The following is a 13,435-nucleotide window of genomic DNA, read 5'->3' as shown; positions in this document are numbered from 1 at the left end:
ATGTGGTTTAAGCAATATTGTGTGTGCACACAGACATGTTTCTACATAATCTGAAGACTAGTAAAAAGATAATTCCATACATTAGACATCCAATTCCATAAATTAAGACTGTTGGATCCTTCAACAAGGAAAAAAAAAAGGATATTTTAATGTTCTTCCTTCAGATCTTCTGCATCAGCTTTCTAGTCAACAGATGGAAATTATATAATTAAATGTACTGATATCATCATCCAGAAAACACTTGCAGTTCCCCATGTCTTTAACAGCTGGTAACATGAAGAGATTAAAAAGAGATCCCTCAAAGTAATTTTTGCAGCTTGTCTTCCTGAAAGAAGATAGAAAATTCCCTTCTCTGGTGGGAAATTCAACCTACTCCTGAATTACCATCTTGTCTTTCTAAGATTCTTCTCCTTACAGTGCTGTCACGACTGCAGTCAGAGTGGCCAGTCAAAAGTCTCTCACCCTCCCACGTCATGTCACGAATCATGAGACCATGTTTTGGAAGCCCTTGAATGATTTGCAGAGCTACCTACAAGGTGGCGACTCCCACTTCTCACAGACTGCCTTCCCCGCCCGGAGGGAATTCCAAAAGAAGAACTGTCACCAGGACATTCAGATTGATAAAAAAAGAAAAGAAGGGGAGGGCAACTGTTCCCCATGCAAGTTTCAGTTTTCCCAAATATTCCGGTATCTAGCAACGCACTGCTGGACTTAAAGATGTCAATCATTACACAATATACCTTAAGAAAACTGCTTTTCAGCCCCAATCTAAACTGGTTCTCAGAAATCCATAGAAAACTTGAACGACAGGCCAAGAAAAAGGGTGGAAAGAAAAGGGGGAAGTCTACTCACGTAAGAAGAAATTATCTTGAAAGTCCCACACAGAAGAGGTTCATGTAGACATGGCTAAAGCCACTGACGCATGAGGAATGACGGGAGGTTTTTTCCTATAGACCACCAAGGATCAAAAGGCATTGCCACACGAGTGATTTGAGATCGGAGCACACCTCATCTGCAGCTCCCTGGAGAGATGAACCCTGACCAAAACACTGACTGAAGCAATTCTACACAAACACAGCTCCAGGACGCAGAGAGCCTTTTCCTATGCAGTGTAAACTCTTTGTGACGGACACAAGCTAATTCAAAAGCAGTACTTTAAATCCTGAAGAACAGTATCCACATCCGAGCAGTATAACAGCAAATCTACGGAGGTATAATCATAACAAAGCAGTCTGGCCTACATGTTTTACCACAGAGGCAAGCCTTGGTTTGATCCCCTGCTGCAGTGACAAAAGGTGATGGCAGTAGATGGCAGTATGACGCACAGGATGGGTAATGAAGGTTAGTTTGTCAATACTTGAAGAGATCAGCTCTTCGCTGCGCACCTGGAAAAAGAGGTCTGCTCCTTAGTAACTACTCAGTCTTAGCTTTATTATCAGGGTAAAGTCTAGAGAGGCTAAATGCAGTCTGATTTATTAGAAGTATTTTTTATGTTTACTGATTTTTCATACAGAAAACTTTCTATATAATGTCTGCTACCACTGACAGTGTGAAAAAGAAGACTGCCTACCCTGGACGCCAGAAGCAAGAGGGCCATACAAGTGAATATATCCAACCTAAAATGAATGTAGTCAGCTCAGACCCAAACACAGCAAGTGGCTCCAATTTTCTTTTTCAAAATTTTATCCAGTGTTTGCTCACTCATCCAGGATTTCTCAACTTCCCAAGTGCATACACTCAGAACATATGAAGTCACTTCTCTGTCAAACTAAGAGCACTTGAAAGTTGCCCAGCATCCGTGATTGAGAAATGACCTGCTCCACACATGCTCTTCACCCTGCCTCAGGCTTAGACCACATAGAACTTGTCTGAAGGTCAGGCTGAAGGAACAAGGTGTACCTTGCAACTCTGAGCAGGAGGACAAGAGGCTTTTTCCTGAGTTTTTGCCCTCAAAGGGCAAAAGTTCCTCAACAATTCACCCCAAAATCTCAGTCTGAGGGAGCTACGCAGGCAACTGATCACACATCTGTTGCCAGAACCTCTTCCTCCCTACCCATCCAGCCACACACTTTTCAATGAAAAAGCTAGACTTCTTCCAAAGTGAGATCTTTCAAAGACAAAAAGTAAAAGCCTAGACACCAGGCAGTACTTCTTGCTACAGTGCACTCACAGAAAGCACCTAAGAACAACCACCAGTGGCTTCTTAATACACTTCACTAATCCAACCCCATCCAGTTTGTACCCCAAACTTAACTGCAGCTCCTCCCACTCTAGACAGGTTCAAAACCAAGTATTACTGAGCTCAGAAGAGTGCAGTCAGAGTGATTATGGAGGAAAAAAGAACGAACTCTCAGAAGCAAACAGAAGGGAGAAAGGTGGGAAGAAGTAGCTCTAAAACCTCAGCGAGCATTACTTCTGTGCTTTCAACAACGGACTGGAGCCATTACCATACCTTAGAACTTATTTTGCTTTACTCAGTTGCCAAGTAAACTGAAGCTAACAGAGTTCATTAATGATGATATATTTTAAGATATATCCACTCTAATTACTGTCATCAGCAGACTGGTCCTCTGCGACGTTCACTTGAGTCATGAAAAGGATGGCCTCCAGCTCACTGGTTCATTATTAAATGGAAGAACAGAGGTTTGTTTATATTACTAGTCCTACACAGAATTGGTTTACATAGCCTTATTTAGATTATATATGATATATCAAGTGTTCATTCAACCTCGCTATCTTCTAAACCAGCAGTAAATTAATACCGAAGACAAGCTACTTGAAAACTGTATTATTATCCTGAATCTGAAAATTTGATAAACCAAAACACTAAAAGCACTCAGAAGACTAATTCAGCTTTCTCTTCAACTTTATAAATGGTTCCAGCTAATTATCTTTTAAAAATAAGCATTTCCATAACTTTTTTGAGTCACGGAACAGTCCATTTATATCACATCATCTGATGATTTCTTAAATAAGGACGCTGATTGCACAATGCCTGACAGATAGCGTGCTATTGCACAAAGATGGGATTATTTTGCAATATTGTAAAATACTTGTTCTACAGCCTACTGAGATGCACAGAACATTGTGCTGGCATACTGCCTCCTCCAGCTCACGGTCAGGGGAACTCACTAAAGGTTTATGCAGCCAAACCTGATTAAGAGGAAGACAAAGACTGGGAAAGAAAGATTTGGGAGAAAAGGAGAAAAGCCTGAAATTCAACCAGTTAAAATGAACAGCACTGCAAAAATGGCATTAATGCTTGAAGGTGTGCTGGCAGACAGGTTAACCAAGAATGAAATAGTTCCATACTGGCTAAAAGGGAAAAAAACCCCAATCGATCAAACATACCGCAGCACAATTCCATTTCACTCAGAGTCCTTAGAAAATAAGGGTTTGCAAAAAATTTTTAAGTGAACATAAGTCTCAGAAAACAGACTTTCAGAATAAATAACCTAGATACAACTTTGCTTCAGAACAGCTATTTCAAGATTAAGTTATTTTAAAGAGGTATAAAAGCGTCAGAAAAATAAATGAAAAAGGTATTATTGTGACTGAAATAACCCAATGGAAGTGCTTTCAATTTAAGTTTTCTTTCCTATTTTTGCAGAGAGATTGAAGAATTTTTTAGCTTTCAGCACCCATTTTATTTGGGACTATGAGGAAGTGTATTTACTTCTGAATTGGATTGAAAACAAATCCTACAGGGCCACCGCTCTTGCAGAACTCAAAAGACCACGTACCGCCTAAAAGGATTTTAAATCAGTTCAAGCACAAACCCCAGCTTGCTTTTCAGAAACTCAAGCAAGCCGCGATCTCTCGTTTGTAGAGGTTCCTGCAGTAGAGTAAGCAGAGCTATAGCTGAAACTACAATTATAGTTGCAACAGATTTAAGTATTCAAAACTAAGGCTCTCTAAATATCTACAAAAGCCCTTAAGTCAATTCATTACTGATACAGTAAGTGACAACACTTGTGTTTGGCAGACAGTGCAACTGGGAGTCCTGACAAATCTAATTAACAGCACATCAGGGGCACTTAGTTTATCCCTTATACACAGTGCCAATAGTGAGTGTATAATGAGAAAAGGAGCTTAAACATTAGTGGGACTTCACTAATTGGTCACCAAGTCCTGATTAAGCCAGGCTTCATATATAATTATTGAACTTCAAGTGTCTGACACAAGTGTATCCAAAAACACTTAATGAAGATACTAAGTCACTTCTAAACTACATAAATAAAATTAAGGCATAAAAAAAGAAGAGAAACGGACAACAGAAATGCGCAACTCTGATTTGCTTGCACTATTTGCCATTTGTATAACCCTAGCCCAAAATACTTCAACAGTTTAAATAACTATCTTTTAAACAAGCTACAAAAGTGTGAAAAATAATGTAGTGTCTCTATTACATTAAATAATGCAAACATTTGGAATATATGTAGGCACTCCAGTAATCTTATATATATAAATATTTGTATATACAATAAAATGTTGACTGCAAATACTACCTAGAAGGTTTTACAAAATCCAAAAGTTAAAGATGAAAAGAGCAGCTTCATATATTTGTTCATTTACTTTCATTAAATTGGTAAAAAGATCCTTAACTTCAACATTCTAGAGACAACTGATTTGCATAATAAACTGGAAACCACAAAAGTATATGCCACCATATTCCTCAAAATGGTGAAAGAGGTGACCTGAACTGTGTAACTGACTGCACAGGGAAAACCATATATCCCAACACACATCCTGTATGTTCTGTCTTCCTCAAAATCCTACAGGGAAATGGTAGTTATAAACATATGCTGAAAATAGATGGATTCAGAGTATTTCAGAAGGAAAAAGGCAATCCAAAGTCTCAGGCACCTCAACAAAATCAGACTTAGGAAAGCTCCATGGTACTCTGTGACAGCACTTGAATATCTCTACTGGCTCAAGTACAGCACAGGAGAACAGGCTACCTTTAACGGCAGGGGGCCAGGCACTATTTTGCTTCTCAAGACAGAAAGAGATAAGAATTCTGCTAACACTTCACTTCAAACTGGCAGATGTTGGTCAGTACTACCTTGCTTCTGTGTTAGAAGCTCACTAGAAGCCAAACAACTGGAGCTTGGAAATATCCTTTTACAAGGTTCTGCCACACCAGATTACCGACTCTGGCCAATTCTGCTGCATACCCTCCTGCCTCATACCAACCTGCCCACGTTTTGGAATTTCTGCAGGAAATGAGGGACCCACAGTCTACACTGTGGCTGCCAGAGACACACAAGCACTCCAAAACATCCATGGCAAATATCAAACTAAACTGCAGCAGCAGCAGTCCCCTTTTGAGAGAATGCCGCACCCATACAAGAGCTCACTGCACTAATACAACCCCTGCTGTCAAGACAAGGGTGTATTTGCACAGGAATTTCAACCTCAGGTCTCAACAAAACCCAAAGTCTCACAGCACTGCCCAGCTGAGGGCACACCTACCAACACCCCTTGGGCTCTAGCCCAGCTCACGGCGCAGTTCCGCGCGCTCAGCGCACAGCTGAGTACAATGCTCTACAGCATCACTTCAACAGCCGCAGTGGGTAGGTGCCGCACACCAGAAGTGCTGCTCGAGGGACATCTTACCCGTGACCCCAGGTAGGGAGTCCTTCTGCTGTTCCCAGGACTTTATCTTGACTGGCAATGGTCAAGGAATCTGAAGAATCGGTGCCTGGGGTTGCTTTGCCGCCGTCTTTTTAACGTTCTGACCCCAGGAAAGGAAGATGAGAAGGTTGGGTCACTACCATGAAGAAAGCAGTCCTCAGTGGTGGCTGTGACCGGAACACTTGGGCACTTCCTCCTGTCTCATTTATTGAAGGACGTTCATAAAACGTAACGGCTGGAGCTACACACCACAGCGTAGGGCCGTGCAGAGGTAACGTGAGCCGGGTCACGAATTTAATACATTCTGTGAAAGTTCTTACCATCTTTTAGAAAATACGGTTTTGTTCTTTTCATTATTAAATGAAAATCATCAGAGAACTGACTACAGAACACTCCTAATTTATAGCTTATCTAGGAAGTTACTTTGGTAACAAAGCACGTGAACATTAAGACCTTCAGTCCAAAATGCTTTTTTCCCTGCACAGTGTGATAACATTTTCAATCAAGAATTTTACATGCAAGATTCTTGGAATATGACACAAACAAAATAACCCAAGACTACCAGTAGTATATACCCACAATAGATAATTGTAATTAACACAGTAGTGCTTGAATAGCATTTTCCCAAACCACCTTAATAATATCCTTAAGTAACCCTAAGTTGTTAATAATGTTTTATTGTCTTCCGTCTATAAAACACAAAAATACATTCTATTTATTAATAGTATTAGATTAATATACTTGAATAGAATTATATCAAATTACTTTAAAACATACTTATAAATATAAGCATGCTGATAGCAATGACACCAGCTTCTGCTGAAAAATGCATGTGAAAACATTTATTTTATAATCTGTATTTTATTTCTATTCCTTTTGCTAAAATATGAACGCAGACTGTATTCCACTGGGTACATTACCCAATATTTCACAGTAGCTAAGAATTAAGTCAACTTTAGTGCACACAAGATTACCAATTTAAAAAACAAACAAACAAAAAAACCAACAACCAACCAACCCACCCCAGATTTAACACACTAGCTTGGTTCATGATTTTACTGAAACCCTAAGACTGAGAAGAAACTCAGCAAAGATGAACATAACATTTCAGAATTTAAACCTCAAAAATATGAAAATATTTATCTGGGAACTAAGCCTCAAACTGAAATAGAAAAGTTTATTTTTACAGGGGTAGGAAGAATTATTGAAAAATACACAGCATTTCTTATTATTCAGTATTTCTATCACATTTATTTCGACAAGTCAGGGATAAGCACACGTTATTTAAAATCAGATTGATTATTATTTTCTATCCTAGTCTTTCCTCATTTATGATGGTGTCTGCAACACCGTACATATACGTTACTACAGTGTCACTATACACCATTTTCAAGAAACACATATGGTCATATTGCTGCAGTTTTTAAAACATGGTCAAAATACAAGTAGACAAACCTGCAGAATTAAAACTATTTATATGGCTTATTTTTCTCAAATTCAAGAAAAACGTCCAGTTTTAAGCTGAGACATTCTGGCTGCATTGCAGCGAACTGTACATGCACAATCAACCAGTTGCCACTTCTCAGCTGAGGAATTCACATCTCATTAAAAATTTAAATAGATCACTTCAACTTGTTTTACCATGCTTTTACTGAATTATGTCATCATTTAATGAAACACCTTACACCATCTGCCAAAAGACATTATCTGTGTGATGTTGTGTGCCAGGCCCAAAGCTCCACATCAGGCTCAGACAAGGTGCTCCAGCCTCAGGTAGGCACTAGTTCCACCCGTTTCCAAGTCCTCCTGGCCCAGCACCGCAGTTCTTCTGTGGGGCTCACTCAATCTGCTGTTTTCAGATGAAGATACTGACTGACAGGAGCTCCTAGCATGGCAGAAGAGCGCAGGCAGCTTGCAACGTTGCTCGCCACAACGCTGAACGCCGGTCTGGGCACCACTGAGCTAGATATTCCTTGGGAGAGCCCTATGGCTTCTCCCAGGAAACCAAAGGCAATGATAACTTCTAGGTTCTCAAAGAGGAAGCAGTGCTCCAAGTGTCTGCAGCCTTCAGGTTCTGATAGCACCGATTACTGCTGGATTTTGCTGCTTGCAAAGAAATGAACACAGCTATTGAGCAAAACTGAATAGGGATGTACTGACCGAACTCTGCTACAGCGGTAGAAGTTCACGGATCAGATCTGAGGTGGCAGAGTTGGCATGTGAATGCTTAGGACGCTGTATTTCTCGAGATACAGTCCATGCACTTGTAACTCAGAGATTTCTATATTCTCTCAGCATCCCATGAGGTTATCATAATCAAGTGTATATGGGTATATGGGACAGTAACAAACAGAAATCTGTTTGGAAACGGGAATTGAAGAACTGTATTTCATCGCAGCCTAACTGTAATACCACTTCCATCAGCGCTGTTTCAAGCGCACAGTGGGTAACGTGGCTGTCTAGGTACCAGTCCTAGCTTTCAGTCTCCTTGCCTAGTAACAAAAAAAAGAAACAAACTCTACTTCAAAAGTATTTCACTGATGGAACTTTTTTTCTCCTCAAGGCTAAAAAACCTAACGGATTTTTGGAAGAGGTGATGACCCATCAGTTATTCAGGCTACAAAAAGCAACAATTTTTTTCACATGTTCTTTACATTTAAGCCAGTTAGGGTAAGTTGTTAAGATGTTTTTAAGTTGCTCATACAGTTCAAACCAAATTGTTTTTCTCCCCCAATTTCCTACTACACACCAAGAAAACAGCCACTAAAAATAATTAGCAAATATTCTTGCATAACATAGTCATAAGTTTTTTGTGTCAGTAAGAGGTTTAGCATCCTATGGTGGTGCTTTCTGAAACCAAAAACCCCGTACAAAACTTGGGAAGTCATTCTGAACAGACTGTGGGGATGAATTCTGAGCACTCAGTGGAAGGCACTATCGATGCCTTGCATGAGACAAATTCTGTGAGCTCCAAACACACAGATCTCCTTTAGCAAGTTGTGTAGCTAAAACAAGTTTGCCATTTTCCAGCAGCAGCGTGGAAATGTGTTTTAGACATGCAGTGCTGTAGAACAGACAATAAAACATGAAGAATTGTTTACTAAGTGACACACAGTATTAAAGACGCTCAGGAAAGAAAGCCCTCAAGTTCTGCACTAAGTTTCCTGTCAAAGGCATCTGGTTCACACTGCGCAAAGCCAAGCGGTACACAGATCTGTCGGTAACTCCCTCTGCTGCTCCCTCACTCCTCCTGAAGAGGCCAGAAAAGCTCATCTTGGGTATTGTTTCTAATGCTGCCTCGGGAGGTCATCCATTGTTCTTAGACCTCCTTTTCACGTCTCAGGACTAACTAGGTCACGGCCACTGCCATGCTCCACTTCATCTCTGACTTCATTCTAAAAATCACAGCCCTCCCCGCCCTTCTCCTTTCATGCCATTCACAGAAGTCACAGGCCCTGAAGGAATTTACTCCTTGAAAGCCAGCCGCATGAGTTCTAACTCCTTCCCTGTTTGTTTACACCCAGTCCAGGACTTTCCAGTTTATTCCTGACATGAAGTTAGTAACTCAGGATGCCAGAAATTTGAGATGACTATCTTTGCCACAAGTATAAAAGCAGACTTGAGAACCATTTTATTTCTTTACCAGAATGACACCTACTCAGGTTTTCTCCATCCAAGGGGGTATATATCCCTACAGATCAATCGATTTCGATCTCGGTATATCTCTCTCTCTGTGTCTCTCTCTCTCTTTCCCCATTCAAGGGAAATAGCGCATGTACTTTCAACAGGAATCACCTGTTCCCAGACTTCAACCTAATCACTGTACATACCTGCAACTTATTTCCAGCATTTGATATATTAACAAGGGCATAGCTGATGTTTTTTGAAATACCACTTTTTTTTGGTTACAAAGGTATTACCCACAGTGCTAAGATACCCAAACACTCTCCGTCGGCCTCTTCTTCCTGCAACTGCTCTGTACTGCTTCATGTACAGCAAGCGGCTGCTTAGAGCAAGAGTTTTACAAAGAATTTATATGGAATTAAAAGTGAATCCCTTAATTTGTTTAAAGATAACTTTTTGTGTGGTACTGAAAAAGAAAGCTTAAAAGCTTAAATAAAAACTGTCATATTAGGACAAATTCATCCCCAAAGCCTCCTACTCTTTGCTGCTACTGTCCACAGTTGACTATTGTCGACTTTTGCAGTCATTACTACCACCTTTCAGTAGGATTAGTTAACTCTAATGTTATATTTATAGCAGAAAAATTAACAGCCTGAAACAACACAAAACCTATCTCAAATTAGCCCATAGTTATTATTGCTAAATAAATGCTTTTAAAATGGTGTATAACCACAGGATCTGGAGCGACAAGTAGTTTATAAAAAACAAAACCAAAACAACACCACACACAAACCAATATTATCTTCTTCAATCAAGAGTCTATCCTCCAACACTAAAATTCTCTATAAAAATGTCTGTTTCACACACAGGAATAAGTCAAGTACAATTTAAGTTCAACATAAATTCATTTTTTGTAACATGTTCCAGACCAGTTATTTACGTGCATACTGCACATATATTTACAAATGCAAGTGTCCTCCACAGATCACCTCACTGTACAAGTCATCTGGTGTCACACACCTGTAAATAAGACCTAGGACCTACTAATCTGCCAGAATTCTAAAGCACCGATACCTGCCACGCCAGCGCCGCTGCTGTGTTTGACAGACACTGTCTACAGTATCAGATGCTTCAGTTCTTAAATTGATACACACCAGGAACAGGCATGAGTCTCACAAATACATTTAATCTGAGCACTAAGGCTGCAGTAAAGTTGATAAAACAAATAGCTTTTGCTGAAAGCAGCTGTCTCCCCTTTCCAGAAGCTGGAAAAGACACCACTGAAGGCATTCTAGGAAATTAATCTTCCAGAAAATCAAACTAGATCTTGCTGCGATTAGAAAAGCAGCAGAGAAACCACAAGGGAGGAAGGTGGTTACGTACAGCCAGGACAGAGAAAGGTATGGAAAAACCTGGACCTTTCAATGGCTTCTTGGCATGAGATCGATGTGAAATCAAAGGTTACACACACAGTGTAAGTCTACTTAGCCACAAAGAATAAATGGCAAAAATAAGACATACCCCCATGCTAAGTTAATGCTTTCTGGTTTAGAACAGGGACAAATCCATGTTTAATTACTGCATTCTATCTTAAAAACAACTGCTGTTTGGAAGTACCTGGTTAACACACAGTCTGTTATGGAACAAAGCCAGCCGTTTATAGCATTACGCTGTAACAGAGGTGAGACATTTCTGTTGTAAGACAACGCAGCGCGATGAAGAGCTGAGAGGGAGAAGGTATTGCATGACCTAGGGAACGATTTCCACCTGTACCTACAGCTGCCATCAGACACGCTGCTGCAACTTCAGCTACGCTGGATGAAGAAGTTGCCACCCCGCTTCATCTCCACTTGCTCATTACCTTCAAATCTTCCAGCATAACTGCATGTTTAGTCACTTCCTAACCCAGTTCTGTCAAAATGATTCCCGTTAGAAAATCTGTGTTTCAGCTTAACTCAGATTATTTTTGACAGAACTTGTTTAGCGGATGACTATAAATGCAAGTACCAGAAGATCTGAGAACATTGCAACCTTTGGAGCTAGGAGAGGAAATAGCAACGAGCAAGTGGAGACAGCCAGCCCTTTTCCATGGTTGTGTTGCTGCAAGAGGCACATTAATCAGACATATAGGTCTGATTTGTCAGCCTGCCTCATCAGTGAAAGCTGTGTATCAAGGCTGGCATCTTTAAAGCAAGTAAGTAAATCCATATACTACTTTACTGCTTAAAACCTTGGAGTTAAGTGTCCAGAATTTCAAAACATTTGTTATAACTACCTGGAATTCTGTGGTATAACAAAAGAAACAGGCAGACGCTAATTCAAAAGATATAAAAATACGTGGTATTTGTGTGCAGTTCAGGGATAAATACCAACCTCAACCTTCTTACCTTAAATTATCATAACAAGACATGAAAAATTACTTAATTGCTTTCTATGTATTACTGACATGAATAAATACTGTCTGTATTTTCACTTGTTACACGGAAAAACTACCACCAAAACGCACCATCAGATTGCCATCATGTAATATCCAACACTGACAGGAACCATACGTGATACATAGATCACCTTACCTTTTATTAACAGGCTTCTCGTCCTTGTCATAGGGTCTTATGAACCATTTTCCAATTCTTACAAAGTTTTTATCCATCAAGCACCTAGAAAATAATTACAACAGTAATTACTAGTTACCTCTTCAGATGTAATTAAAAGCAGTCTTTGAAGACAGTAGATCTCAGGGATTAAGCAGCTGAATTTCCATCATATTGAAATCAACTTTGCAGCTTTTGGGTTCCATGTAACTTCACCACTTTCTGTTTTCCCACACTAGTCAGAGAATCACTGTCCAGCCTCACGATGCTGTCACTGATGCTGATCTTCACACATGCATTTTCCCCTCATCTCTGATAGAATCTTGTCCGTTCCAGGCTACTCTCTTTGCTGAATGAACCATCACCCTATTTTTCAAAATCCTCTTCTTGAACAAAGACAATTCATAGCATTGATTCTTGCCTATACAATGTTTCTGTCAGACTTCTTGATAAAGAATACGCATTCCTGTTTTCTTCCACATGTAAATGGCATAGTTATAGTATATGAATGACAGGAAATTGTATTAAGCAAATATTAACAATGAACTATTTTTCCTTCACATGATCCACAGCGTGATTTTAGGTGTTGAAACTTCCATAATTACTGTTTCCTCGCTCAGAAAACCTCACTCCAACAAACATACTCCCACGCCACTAAATTTACGGCAGTTAAGTTATCCATTTTCTGTGGTCTCTTTAGAATTTCTTTCTAGAAACTATATATTTGATGGCTTTGAGAAAAAAACCCTAATGATGAGGATGCAAAGTGATCAATAACCAATTCAGGCTGACAAGGAATGCGTGATGCCTTTCTAAGTCCACCTGTACGGATGAATGGCACTCGCAACATGACAACACTACTTAAGTATGTTTCACACATTAAACATGCAGTTGAACACACTGCCCAAGGGATCCCATACAGAAATTTGTTATGAAGGCATATTTTTCAGTAAGGTAAATATTATGTCTCAAAAATTCTGAAAAACTGGTCGTTTCTTGCTATTGGTTTATCGATGATTATGAGCAATATACAGGCTTTCCCTATGCATGCCACGTCTAATCACTATTTCTTGATTTAGGCAGAAGAACTAACTTCTCCATTCTTCAAAGTTTTCCAATAGTTTATTTCTATAGCAGTTGCTGGAGATTAGCCAAAACAAAACCATTAAAAAAAAAAATAATAATAATAAAAATCACATGAAGCCTTCTGGCAAAGTATATTCTGCAAGGTTTAGGAAAACCATGTGATCTATACTTCAGAAGCATACTTAGAAGACATAGATAGGAAATGGATGACAAACAATGTAGATACTAATATGCTCCTAATTATTCTGTATAAACTCGGCAGGGTTTTCCAAAGTTAAAGCTAGGCAGAAGAAAATTCTAAGAGCACTTTCTCAATTAAAGCAAAAAGAATCCAGCTCAATTGAATATACCATTATCTTCAACTGAATATGAAAGCTAAAGACACTGCTCTTGTGCTGGTGGAAAAAGAAAACATGCTTCAGCAACTGTTTCCCTAGGAAATATTTGCTGTCAGAGAAAGTCTGTTAGTGCCAGCACACTTTATACAAACAAAAGGA

General features: G+C 39.5%; 1 protein-coding gene across 1 annotated transcript in view; it reads right to left on the bottom strand.

Annotated features, from left to right (window-relative positions):
- MED13L (mediator complex subunit 13L) overlaps window positions 1-13,435 on the bottom strand; it is a 197,910-nt gene that overhangs the window by 89,199 nt on the left and 95,276 nt on the right. The window contains exon 4 of the mRNA XM_086474057.1: window positions 11,835-11,918. Within this exon, the coding sequence (XP_086330183.1) occupies window positions 11,835-11,918 (84 nt within the window). The remainder of the gene's footprint in view (window positions 1-11,834; window positions 11,919-13,435) is intronic.

Source organism: Leptosomus discolor, chromosome 16 (assembly GCF_034619465.1).
Source record: "Leptosomus discolor isolate bLepDis1 chromosome 16, bLepDis1.hap2, whole genome shotgun sequence".
In the NCBI taxonomy this organism is placed as follows: Eukaryota; Metazoa; Chordata; class Aves; order Leptosomiformes; family Leptosomidae; genus Leptosomus; species Leptosomus discolor.
Note: the sequence above shows the minus strand (reverse complement) of the source record. Positions and strands in the feature narration are given on the sequence as shown.